Source organism: Mizuhopecten yessoensis, unplaced genomic scaffold, assembly GCF_002113885.1.
Source record: "Mizuhopecten yessoensis strain PY_sf001 unplaced genomic scaffold, ASM211388v2 scaffold8387, whole genome shotgun sequence".
NCBI lineage: Eukaryota > Metazoa > Mollusca > Bivalvia > Pectinida > Pectinidae > Mizuhopecten > Mizuhopecten yessoensis.
Window position 1 is genome coordinate 739382 of NW_018407522.1, and position 15078 is coordinate 754459.

Here is a 15078-nt window from a genome sequence, read left to right on the forward strand (position 1 = left end):
CGTCAATTATCGAAAATGTTATAAACGTTCAGGTTCAGCTTTTACTGATTTTAAGAAGACTTTTTTACAGTGCTGATAGACAATTATTATATCAGATATGGGTATCTCAGGCCGTACGTTTAACAATATATGCATATAGCTTATATTTGTATTACCAGATACCTTAACTGAAACACCTCATCATATCATTCAGTTTTTGAAAATAATTGACAACGGTTTTTTTAATTTTCTTCATTTCAAGAACGTTTTGACATTTTATGATAAAATTCAGCAAGTTGTTCGTTCAAATATTTATTTGAAAAGAAATGTTCTGTATTGAGAAATTTAATAGGTAATTGTAGTCCATTTCCCGGAAATTGTTTTCATCTCCTGAATTTTTCAATTAAATTGGTTAGCAAAATACAAGAGGAATGCAGCCAAACTTGCCCCAGTTGCTAAAACTATTTAAAGTTTGATAGAGATTAAATATCCTTCATTTGTATTGGGAAACAAATCTACATCATACATATGAAAAGGGTTAGTGTTGTTCAATTTTGGGTTCCCTTACATAAGGTATTATAAGCTAGGCGTCTTGCAAATATCATGAATATTACCTAACATTAGCTCCCTCAGCAACTCTACCACCGCCTTATCTAGAAAAACAACACACTTACTGAAAGCTAAGCAACAGGAAAGATTTAATACTCACAATTTTCTGCACTATCTGAAAAAAAATTACAACGTGTAATTAATTGTTCAAAAATACCGATATACACCTACCTTTTGGTACACATGTGTAAGATATGTTTAGGAGTTTGGTTGTCCAAGAACAGGGATCGCTTCCAAAAAAACGGTTTGATGGCGTAACTGTGCAAGTTTGTTTCCTGTTACAGAGCTGCCGCATTATTGCAGTGGAGTTAGCGTGCCTGCAGTTTTTTTTCGGAGGAAAAATCTTATTTGTATCACAATTTTCTGTCTCTTTTGTGAAACCATAATTTGCATCTTTAATGCGGATAACGGTATGAGTGGGACAAGTGACGTTTCCGGGCTTGTTTTCACATATGATTTGTTGTTTGTCGTGTCGTTCAAAACCTATAGATAAAAACAAAACATTACACATTTTACCCACAGAGTTGGGAAACAAAGAATCGTGTTTCCCTACCGCAATTACAATACATATTTTATTATACCGTAAACAAGTTTACACAGTCGTGAACATGGTCAGACTTCCGCTATTACGTCACTTGTTTGTGAGAGTAACGTCATCATTTTTTGAGAAAACGACATAATTTTTTCACACAAACCAATGACGTAACAATCAATACCTGCTGCCAAGAGAAGATAACTCTGCAATACGCAAAGACGGAATACTGTCGTCTTCTTTAGCCCCTCGGAACTCCAGTTTGTAACATCTTGCTCGTTTTTCCTAGATACGCTTTACATAATGACAATTATGTCAGGGGAAACTCGAGCTCGTGAGGAGAACACGAAGACTTATTTCCCCGTGATCAATATAAAATCAGACACGCCGTTACAATATAAAGATGAGGTATACTAATACGCGTTTGCGATAGTTACTAAATATGGTGCAAAAACAGCACCATTTACTACTTACCACGTAATGGGGGTACTAACATCATTTTTTTTTAAAAAGAATATCATCCAATTTGGCGTGTGTCGGAATATTTGATAGATGTATGACCTTTACCAAAGATCATCATATTATTGTACATTATCTTTATAATGCTAAAAATGAATATTGACTAAAGAAATCATTATGCTAGAGTGAGTTAAGCGATACACAAAACATATATTCAAGAAAACATTAATTAGGAATGCTGTCCACATTATTACGGTGCGAACAAGTAAATACGAAGGGGGGGGGGGGGGGGGGGGAGGGGAATGACCTATTCTGCAACATCTTCGAATCCTGAGTTATTGATTCTACCATAATAATTTATTTAAACATACGTTGATATTATCTTTCCTACCATTTAAAAGTGTGATGTACTTACCTAAGATTCTATAGAGCGACACCACGTGTTCTTGTTTTCCTCCGCACTTGGTCCCGCTCTCCTGCCCCTCCCCACACGTTACGTTACACTTGGAGTCGAGCGTCCTATTCAGTAGTGTAACTGCAGAGATGTCTAGACACCTGCACACCGGATCCTAGTGGGAGTAAGCAGAGATGTTGAGACACATGCACATCGGATTCTAGCGGGAGTAAGCAGAGATGTTTAGACACCTGCACATCGGATTCTAGCGGGAGTAAGCAGAGATGTTAAGACACCTGCACATCGGATCCTTGTGGGAGTAAGCAGAGATGTTAAGACACATGCACACCGGATCCCAGTGGGACTTTTAGTGGACTCACTATCCTGAATATTTATATCCATAATCTATATCGTATGAGATTGTTATTTTCCCTTCGACAACTTATCTTCTTTCCTGTAGATACGGTTGTTGAATTATCTTTAATTTTCGAAACGATATGGTAAGAAAATAAAATAAAATTATAGATATTTTAGTGTTGTTTTCGTATAAATGATAGTTGGGAGTTCCTATTATTTAGCCTAATTAATTATTATTTATGACTATATAATAAATAAACCATTTCCTTAATATGTCGTTGTTAAGTTAATCAATGAACGCATTATCCCCAATATTCTACGGTAGGTGGCGTTAACTACCTCAAAAGGCGGAACTAGCAACATTATTTGATAAACAGTTTTATCATTTTAATTGTGTGTATACTACTCATTTTTCAATAACTATTTTTTGATATTTTACGGTTATCATTACGACATTTTGTGATACTGTATAAGATATATATATAAATTGTTTACGTGTTTCTTTGCATTGAATGATTGAATGAATATAAAGCCATATTTCAATTCACAAGAGCTCAACTGAATTTATCCCCTCATAACCTGACCAAAATAGAAAACTAGTCCTTTTATTTACAGTACATTTCTGTTAATGTATCCTAAATTTCTTATTCAAAAGTCAGTTTAAAGGACACAGTTCACTTTCAAACTTAATAACTTGAAGTCGGTTCTAGAAAATTAACAGCCTGAATCCTGCATAAGTCTTGGTTAACCTATCCTTTATACTCAAGGGGTTACGCTCACTTTCGCACTCGCCATTCCTGGAATATGTCATAGAAAAATTGAAGGCACAAAGACAGCTGTTTGATTGGTTTAAGGTAAGAGAACCTGACCAATCGCTAGGCTGATACCTGTCCTTTGAAGATGACAAAGGAGCGACACCCGACAACAAAGCCTGTCAATTTTACCGTTACGCGACCGCAAGAGTCTTTTGATGTACATCAAAGGATCGAACTAGTCTTCTTGTCTCATCAACAAGGTGGCGCACACTATGCCTTCCACTTTGCTATGACATATTCCAGGGGTTCAGAGAGCGAAAGTGAGCGTAGACCCTGGATATCGGGGATGTGGTTTACCCCGCCACATCTCCTGTTGATTACGTCACAAAATTGTGTTTTGTTCGCGGAAATTTGCATATATCCGGCCACTTGTATTGCTGTCAACGTCATAAACACTTGTCACGGTCTATGGGCAGGATATGAAATGAGGTTAGCTCTGTTTTCGGGAACAATGAGTATCGAGTGAATGTCAGTGTAGAATATAAACATCCCCAGTACGATTCGTCTAAACACGAGAACATTGAGATGTTCTACACCATCAATGGCTACTCATGATCAGGAAATGGAGCCGATAGGTTGACGATAATGTTTCCAACATGAATGTGCATTGTACTGTATGTATAATTATGTTAGCTCGGGTCATTATCATATTCAACCAAACCGAGAGGAAGCCCTCACATCATATATATATAAATATATGTTGCCCATCAGGTTTGACAAACCGTGACCATGCCAGTGATGAACATTGATCATAGACACGCAGATTTCTCATGACTTCACATAAAAAAATCACAGAGAATTTATGAACGAAATCTTGAATTTGTAAAGAGTGTAAAAAAAAATCAGATGTAAAACGCATTAAGATTCGGCCAACGTTTTATCGGTACCTATGACAAATGTATGGTTAACTACCTGTAAAGTAAAGAACTCGATCCCCTTTGCTTGACAGTGCAGTTGACATCGTCCTACTTTTGGTGAAGTGACGTTCTTCCCTTGAATGTCTGTAAGATTACCTGTATGACATCCTTAAAGAATAAAAAAGAGAAGAATGTTCTAACTTTTATCGATAGCATTATCATCATGTCTTGTAAAATACCGGAGTTGCATATACAATGTAATATAATCAAGAATTATAACACAGGTAATGTATGATACATAACACAGGTATTGTATGCTATATAACACAGGTATTGTATGATACATAATACAGGTATTGTATGATACATAACACAGGTATTGTATGATACATAACAAAGGTATTGTATGATACATAACACAGGTATTGTATGATACATAACACAGGTATTGTATGATACATAACACAGGTATTGTATGATACATAACACAGGTATTGTATGATACATAACACAGGTATTGTATGATACATAACACAGGTATTGTATGATACATAACACAGGTATTGTATGATACATAACACAGGTATTGTATGATACATAACACAGGTATTGTATGATACATAACACAGGTATTGTATGATACATAACACAGGTATTGTATGATACATAACACAGGTATTGTATGATACATAACACAGGTATTGTATGATACATAACACAGGTATTGTATGATACATAACACAGGTATTGTATGATACATAACACAGGTATTGTATGATACATAACACAGGTATTGTATGATACATAACACAGGTATTGTATGATACATAACACAGGTATTGTATGATACATAACACAGGTATTGTATGATACATAACACAGGTATTGTATGATACATAACACAGGTATTGTATGATACATAACACAGGTATTGTATGATACATAACACAGGTATTGTATGATACATAACACAGGTATTGTATGATACATAACACAGGTATTGTATGATACATAACACAGGTATTGTATGATACATAACACAGGTATTGTATGATACATAACACAGGTATTGTATGATACATAACACAGGTATTGTATGATACATAACACAGGTATTGTATGATACATAACACAGGTATTGTATGATACATAACACAGGTATTGTATGATACATAACACAGGTATTGTATGATACATAACACAGGTATTGTATGATACATAACACAGGTATTGTATGATACATAACACAGGTATTGTATGATACATAACACAGGTATTGTATGATACATAACACAGGTATTGTATGATACATAACACAGGTATTGTATGATACATAACACAGGTATTGTATGATACATAACACAGGTATTGTATGATACATAACACAGGTATTGTATGATACATAACACAGGTATTGTATGATACATAACACAGGTATTGTATGATACATAACACAGGTATTGTATGATACATAACACAGGTATTGTATGATACATAACACAGGTATTGTATGATACATAACACAGGTATTGTATGATACATAACACAGGTATTGTATGATACATAACACAGGTATTGTATGATACATAACACAGGTATTGTATGATACATAACACAGGTATTGTATGATACATAACACAGGTATTGTATGATACATAACACAGGTATTGTATGATACATAACACAGGTATTGTATGATACATAACACAGGTATTGTATGATACATAACACAGGTATTGTATGATACATAACACAGGTATTGTATGATACATAACACAGGTATTGTATGATACATAACACAGGTATTGTATGATACATAACACAGGTATTGTATGATACATAACACAGGTATTGTATGATACATAACACAGGTATTGTATGATACATAACACAGGTATTGTATGATACATAACACAGGTATTGTATGATACATAACACAGGTATTGTATGATACATAACACAGGTATTGTATGATACATAACACAGGTATTGTATGATACATAACACAGGTATTGTATGATACATAACACAGGTATTGTATGATACATAACACAGGTATTGTATGATACATAACACAGGTATTGTATGATACATAACACAGGTATTGTATGATACATAACACAGGTATTGTATGATACATAACACAGGTATTGTATGATACATAACACAGGTATTGTATGATACATAACACAGGTATTGTATGATACATAACACAGGTATTGTATGATACATAACACAGGTATTGTATGATACATAACACAGGTATTGTATGATACATAACACAGGTATTGTATGATACATAACACAGGTATTGTATGATACATAACACAGGTATTGTATGATACATAACACAGGTATTGTATGATACATAACACAGGTATTGTATGATACATAACACAGGTATTGTATGATACATAACACAGGTATTGTATGATACATAACACAGGTATTGTATGATACATAACACAGGTATTGTATGATACATAACACAGGTATTGTATGATACATAACACAGGTATTGTATGATACATAACACAGGTATTGTATGATACATAACACAGGTATTGTATGATACATAACACAGGTATTGTATGATACATAACACAGGTATTGTATGATACATAACACAGGTATTGTATGATACATAACACAGGTATTGTATGATACATAACACAGGTATTGTATGATACATAACACAGGTATTGTATGATACATAACACAGGTATTGTATGATACATAACACAGGTATTGTATGATACATAACACAGGTATTGTATGATACATAACACAGGTATTGTATGATACATAACACAGGTATTGTATGATACATAACACAGGTATTGTATGATACATAACACAGGTATTGTATGATACATAACACAGGTATTGTATGATACATAACACAGGTATTGTATGATACATAACACAGGTATTGTATGATACATAACACAGGTATTGTATGATACATAACACAGGTATTGTATGATACATAACACAGGTATTGTATGATACATAACACAGGTATTGTATGATACATAACACAGGTATTGTATGATACATAACACAGGTATTGTATGATACATAACACAGGTATTGTATGATACATAACACAGGTATTGTATGATACATAACACAGGTATTGTATGATACATAACACAGGTATTGTATGATACATAACACAGGTATTGTATGATACATAACACAGGTATTGTATGATACATAACACAGGTATTGTATGATACATAACACAGGTATTGTATGATACATAACACAGGTATTGTATGATACATAACACAGGTATTGTATGATACATAACACAGGTATTGTATGATACATAACACAGGTATTGTATGATACATAACACAGGTATTGTATGATACATAACACAGGTATTGTATGATACATAACACAGGTATTGTATGATACATAACACAGGTATTGTATGATACATAACACAGGTATTGTATGATACATAACACAGGTATTGTATGATACATAACACAGGTATTGTATGATACATAACACAGGTATTGTATGATACATAACACAGGTATTGTATGATACATAACACAGGTATTGTATGATACATAACACAGGTATTGTATGATACATAACACAGGTATTGTATGATACATAACACAGGTATTGTATGATACATAACACAGGTATTGTATGATACATAACACAGGTATTGTATGATACATAACACAGGTATTGTATGATACATAACACAGGTATTGTATGATACATAACACAGGTATTGTATGATACATAACACAGGTATTGTATGATACATAACACAGGTATTGTATGATACATAACACAGGTATTGTATGATACATAACACAGGTATTGTATGATACATAACACAGGTATTGTATGATACATAACACAGGTATTGTATGATACATAACACAGGTATTGTATGATACATAACACAGGTATTGTATGATACATAACACAGGTATTGTATGATACATAACACAGGTATTGTATGATACATAACACAGGTATTGTATGATACATAACACAGGTATTGTATGATACATAACACAGGTATTGTATGATACATAACACAGGTATTGTATGATACATAACACAGGTATTGTATGATACATAACACAGGTATTGTATGATACATAACACAGGTATTGTATGATACATAACACAGGTATTGTATGATACATAACACAGGTATTGTATGATACATAACACAGGTATTGTATGATACATAACACAGGTATTGTATGATACATAACACAGGTATTGTATGATACATAACACAGGTATTGTATGATACATAACACAGGTATTGTATGATACATAACACAGGTATTGTATGATACATAACACAGGTATTGTATGATACATAACACAGGTATTGTATGATACATAACACAGGTATTGTATGATACATAACACAGGTATTGTATGATACATAACACAGGTATTGTATGATACATAACACAGGTATTGTATGATACATAACACAGGTATTGTATGATACATAACACAGGTATTGTATGATACATAACACAGGTATTGTATGATACATAACACAGGTATTGTATGATACATAACACAGGTATTGTATGATACATAACACAGGTATTGTATGATACATAACACAGGTATTGTATGATACATAACACAGGTATTGTATGATACATAACACAGGTATTGTATGATACATAACACAGGTATTGTATGATACATAACACAGGTATTGTATGATACATAACACAGGTATTGTATGATACATAACACAGGTATTGTATGATACATAACACAGGTATTGTATGATACATAACACAGGTATTGTATGATACATAACACAGGTATTGTATGATACATAACACAGGTATTGTATGATACATAACACAGGTATTGTATGATACATAACACAGGTATTGTATGATACATAACACAGGTATTGTATGATACATAACACAGGTATTGTATGATACATAACACAGGTATTGTATGATACATAACACAGGTATTGTATGATACATAACACAGGTATTGTATGATACATAACACAGGTATTGTATGATACATAACACAGGTATTGTATGATACATAACACAGGTATTGTATGATACATAACACAGGTATTGTATGATACATAACACAGGTATTGTATGATACATAACACAGGTATTGTATGATACATAACACAGGTATTGTATGATACATAACACAGGTATTGTATGATACATAACACAGGTATTGTATGATACATAACACAGGTATTGTATGATACATAACACAGGTATTGTATGATACATAACACAGGTATTGTATGATACATAACACAGGTATTGTATGATACATAACACAGGTATTGTATGATACATAACACAGGTATTGTATGATACATAACACAGGTATTGTATGATACATAACACAGGTATTGTATGATACATAACACAGGTATTGTATGATACATAACACAGGTATTGTATGATACATAACACAGGTATTGTATGATACATAACACAGGTATTGTATGATACATAACACAGGTATTGTATGATACATAACACAGGTATTGTATGATACATAACACAGGTATTGTATGATACATAACACAGGTATTGTATGATACATAACACAGGTATTGTATGATACATAACACAGGTATTGTATGATACATAACACAGGTATTGTATGATACATAACACAGGTATTGTATGATACATAACACAGGTATTGTATGATACATAACACAGGTATTGTATGATACATAACACAGGTATTGTATGATACATAACACAGGTATTGTATGATACATAACACAGGTATTGTATGATACATAACACAGGTATTGTATGATACATAACACAGGTATTGTATGATACATAACACAGGTATTGTATGATACATAACACAGGTATTGTATGATACATAACACAGGTATTGTATGATACATAACACAGGTATTGTATGATACATAACACAGGTATTGTATGATACATAACACAGGTATTGTATGATACATAACACAGGTATTGTATGATACATAACACAGGTATTGTATGATACATAACACAGGTATTGTATGATACATAACACAGGTATTGTATGATACATAACACAGGTATTGTATGATACATAACACAGGTATTGTATGATACATAACACAGGTATTGTATGATACATAACACAGGTATTGTATGATACATAACACAGGTATTGTATGATACATAACACAGGTATTGTATGATACATAACACAGGTATTGTATGATACATAACACAGGTATTGTATGATACATAACACAGGTATTGTATGATACATAACACAGGTATTGTATGATACATAACACAGGTATTGTATGATACATAACACAGGTATTGTATGATACATAACACAGGTATTGTATGATACATAACACAGGTATTGTATGATACATAACACAGGTATTGTATGATACATAACACAGGTATTGTATGATACATAACACAGGTATTGTATGATACATAACACAGGTATTGTATGATACATAACACAGGTATTGTATGATACATAACACAGGTATTGTATGATACATAACACAGGTATTGTATGATACATAACACAGGTATTGTATGATACATAACACAGGTATTGTATGATACATAACACAGGTATTGTATGATACATAACACAGGTATTGTATGATACATAACACAGGTATTGTATGATACATAACACAGGTATTGTATGATACATAACACAGGTATTGTATGATACATAACACAGGTATTGTATGATACATAACACAGGTATTGTATGATACATAACACAGGTATTGTATGATACATAACACAGGTATTGTATGATACATAACACAGGTATTGTATGATACATAACACAGGTATTGTATGATACATAACACAGGTATTGTATGATACATAACACAGGTATTGTATGATACATAACACAGGTATTGTATGATACATAACACAGGTATTGTATGATACATAACACAGGTATTGTATGATACATAACACAGGTATTGTATGATACATAACACAGGTATTGTATGATACATAACACAGGTATTGTATGATACATAACACAGGTATTGTATGATACATAACACAGGTATTGTATGATACATAACACAGGTATTGTATGATACATAACACAGGTATTGTATGATACATAACACAGGTATTGTATGATACATAACACAGGTATTGTATGATACATAACACAGGTATTGTATGATACATAACACAGGTATTGTATGATACATAACACAGGTATTGTATGATACATAACACAGGTATTGTATGATACATAACACAGGTATTGTATGATACATAACACAGGTATTGTATGATACATAACACAGGTATTGTATGATACATAACACAGGTATTGTATGATACATAACACAGGTATTGTATGATACATAACACAGGTATTGTATGATACATAACACAGGTATTGTATGATACATAACACAGGTATTGTATGATACATAACACAGGTATTGTATGATACATAACACAGGTATTGTATGATACATAACACAGGTATTGTATGATACATAACACAGGTATTGTATGATACATAATACAGGTATTGTATGATACATAACACAGGTATTGTATGATATATAACACAGGTATTGTATGATACATAATACAGGTAATGTATGATATATATAACTCAGGATATATACTGTATGATACACACACTTTATTGTAATAACTAAGGAATTGAAAGGGTAACATTTCCAGTGATGTGGTACATACCAGGGATTCGCTCACCTGTATAGAGACGACGAGCGTGTTCAACAGATGGGTAACATGTATCACCTGCACGCTACAACATCACTTAAGTTGTATGATACATTGTACAGGAATTGTACGATACACTTCATTGTTATACAGAAGTTTTAAGATAAATCACACGATGCATAACACAGACGACGATTGATTCAATGTAACCAAGTACACTTCCTGAAATTCGATTAACTGTTTACAGAGGAATGATATCATACGGGTATAATTGAAGGCTTAGTGTGTACTACCTTATTGATGAGACAAGAAGACTAACTAGCTCGATCCTTCGATAAAAAAAAGACTGTCGCGGTCGCGTAACGGAAGAAATTGACTGACTTTGAAGTCGGAAGTCGCTCCTGTGTCATCTTCGAAGGACAGGCATCAGCCTAGCGATTGGTCAGGTTTTCTATCCTTAAACCAATCAAACAGCTGTATTTAGTAAGAATAATAATAATATTAATTCGAGGTTCTTATACATGTATACCGCTTTATTACAACCCAGTTCGTAGAAGGTCTCAAAGCGGTTCACAAATTATTATCCGTGGTTATAGGACCTTTGTAACCAGTCAATATCTTTCCCAACTCCCTGGGGAGCATGCAGCCGGAGCTGCCATTTCGGCGCTAACAGCTAGCATTCAACAATTCTAGCGCTGCCCAACCACGTACTCATTTACAGCTGAGTAGACTGGAACAAGCGGAGTAAAGTATTTTGCTCAAAGATACAACACAGTACCGTGCCGTGACTCGAACACGCAACACTTCGGTCACGAGCCCGGCGTCCTACCACTAGCTATATATAGACTACCATGGCTTCAATTTTGCTATGACATATTCCAGGGATGCAGAGAGCGAAAGTGAGCGTAACACCTGGATACCGAGGATGTGCATTGGACTACCGTTCCCACTCGTGTCTATTCTTAAAACTTCCCCATCATTTCCGGAAGACATGTTGGTTTCTAAATGTCGTAGTGGATACCAGAAACAATCGATTATTTTTATTCAAAATAAGTAAAGGAAAATATTGAAAGCAGCTACGATATGTCATATCGGTTTACGGAATAAAAAATATCACTGCTCAGGTGGCGGTTTACCTGTCTACCTCACTTAATCTGTCTTTTTGACGATCGTTATAGATCATGATCTATAGTAAGCACTAAAAATCTCAATTTTATTTCTACATCAGTACCATTTAAGTTCCTATTTCAATTGTAAACGAAAAATGTACGTACTACAGAATAACTTACCTTGATTAGCCACCCAACCAGACAAGAAAGTTCGTTTGCGGGTCCACACACTGCTGACACTGGCATTAGTTGACAGTTCGTCTCCATTTGTGTTACTCTCGTTAGTGGTGGCAAGGTTACTTCCGTTTTTGGCGCATGCATCTTTGGCTTCATACCAAGATTTCCCCTCCTTAGATGGAGTTAACTGTAGGGTTCCTGCAATAACGACGCATATTTGTATCTTTATTAGAAAACTCAGATTATGTTATTTAAAGTCAGTCGTGCGTACCTGCAATAGGTGTGAACACAACCCTTCTATCGAAGTTACAGTTAGCGGGGGGTGTTTACACCTATCGAAGTTACAGGTAGCGGGGGGTGTTTACACCTATCGAAGTTACAGGTAGAAGGGTGTGTTTACACCTATCGAAGTTACAGGTAGCGGGGGGTGTTTACACCTATCGCAGTTACAGGTAGTAGTAGTAGTGTGTTTACACCTATCGAAGTTACAGGTAGTAGTCGTGTGTTTACACCTATCGAAGTTACAGGTAGTAGTAGTGTGTTTACACCTATCGAAGTTACAGCTAGAAGGGGTGTATTTACACCTATCGAAGTTTTTTCAAGGTCCTTCCTTATAACGCGGTTCAACTAGGTATGGGACTCGCGCAACCAAATAATTCCCTATTTATACTTCTACTTAACAAGTTCAACACTAGATCTATAGAAAATATATAGATTCATGGAAACATATACGTATCTGTAAAAAGACTACAAATGGTCTAGTAAAACAATTTAATGATATGTTACAGCGAACCAGGCTTTAGATATTTACATCCGGGAGTTTACAAGTGGTACCGCTAACCCATGTCAGTCGAAAAAACCTTTAACAATCTTACAACCATACTATTTTCTGAAGTTGAATGATTTGTCACTATTTCCACATTTAAATTCTCAAGCGGCACGTTATGTTAACGATGAAATACTAGATAGGAACAAAAAAACGAATGAAACATTTGTCTAATCAGCTGATTTACATGAATCTACGCGAGTCCTGTATACCACGATCTTAGTAACGGGTACACTGTAGGTGTAAACAGCTAAGTAACAGGTAAAATGAATGGATGGACAGCAAAGTTACAAGTAGAATGGGTGTTCTTACACCTTTCAAAGTTACATGTTGAGGGGTGTATTCACAATAGTTAAAATTACAGTAGAAGGGGTGTATTAACACCTTTCGCATTTACAGGTAGAAGGGGTGTATTTACACCTTTCGCATTTACAGGTAGAAGGGGTGTATTTAAACCTGTCGAAGGTACAGGTAGAAGGGGTGTGTTTACACCTATCAAAGTCACAGGTAGAAGGGGGGTGTTTACACCTATCGAAGTTACAAGTAAAAGGGGTGTGCTTACACCTATCGAAGTTACAAGTAGAAGGGGGTGCTTACACCTATCAAAGTCACAGGTAGAAGGAAGTTGTTTACACCTATCGAAGTCACAGGTAGAAGGGGGTGCTTACACCTATCAAAGTCACAGGTAGAAGGGTTGTGTTTACACCTTTCGAAGTCACAGGTAGAAGGGGGGTGTTTCACCTATCGAAGTTACAGGTAGAAGGGGGTGTTTACACCTATCGAAGTCACAGGTAGAAGGGGGGTGTTTACACCTATCGAAGTCACAGGTAGAAGGGGGGTGTTTACACCTATCGAAGTTACAGGTAGAAGAGTGTGTTTACACCCATCGGTGCTACAGGTAGAAGGGGTGTATCTACATATATCGTAGTTACAGGTAGTAGAAGTGGGTTTACACCTATCGAAGTTACAGCTAGAAGGGGTGTATTTACACCTGTCGAAGTTTTGTTAAGGTCTTTCCTTATAACGCGGTTCAACTAGGTATGGGACTCGCGCAACCAAATAATTCCCTATTTATACTTCTACTTAACAAGTTCAACACTAGATCTATAGAAAATATATAGATTCATGGAAACATATACGTATCTGAAAAAAGACTACAAATGGTCTAGTAAAACAATTTAATGATATGTTACAGCGAACCAGGCTTTAGACATTTACATCCGGGAGT

The 15078-nt window shown here is 34.3% G+C and overlaps 1 protein-coding gene across 3 annotated transcripts in view; it reads right to left on the reverse strand.

Moving 5' to 3' along the window:
• The window catches only part of LOC110455822, a 29899-nt gene that overhangs the window by 11976 nt on the left and 2845 nt on the right, over window positions 1–15078 (reverse strand). The window contains exons 2-5 of one of the 3 annotated variants that reach the window (XM_021506207.1): window positions 13028–13222; window positions 4058–4170; window positions 1995–2148; window positions 760–1071 (exon numbers count right to left, since the gene is read on the reverse strand). In XM_021506207.1, the coding sequence (XP_021361882.1) occupies window positions 760–1071; window positions 1995–2148; window positions 4058–4170; window positions 13028–13222 (774 nt within the window). Of the gene's footprint in view, window positions 1–688; window positions 704–759; window positions 1072–1994; window positions 2149–4057; window positions 4171–13027; window positions 13223–15078 lie in introns of those variants that run through there. The other 2 variants (XM_021506208.1, XM_021506209.1) reach the window with 2 other exon arrangements.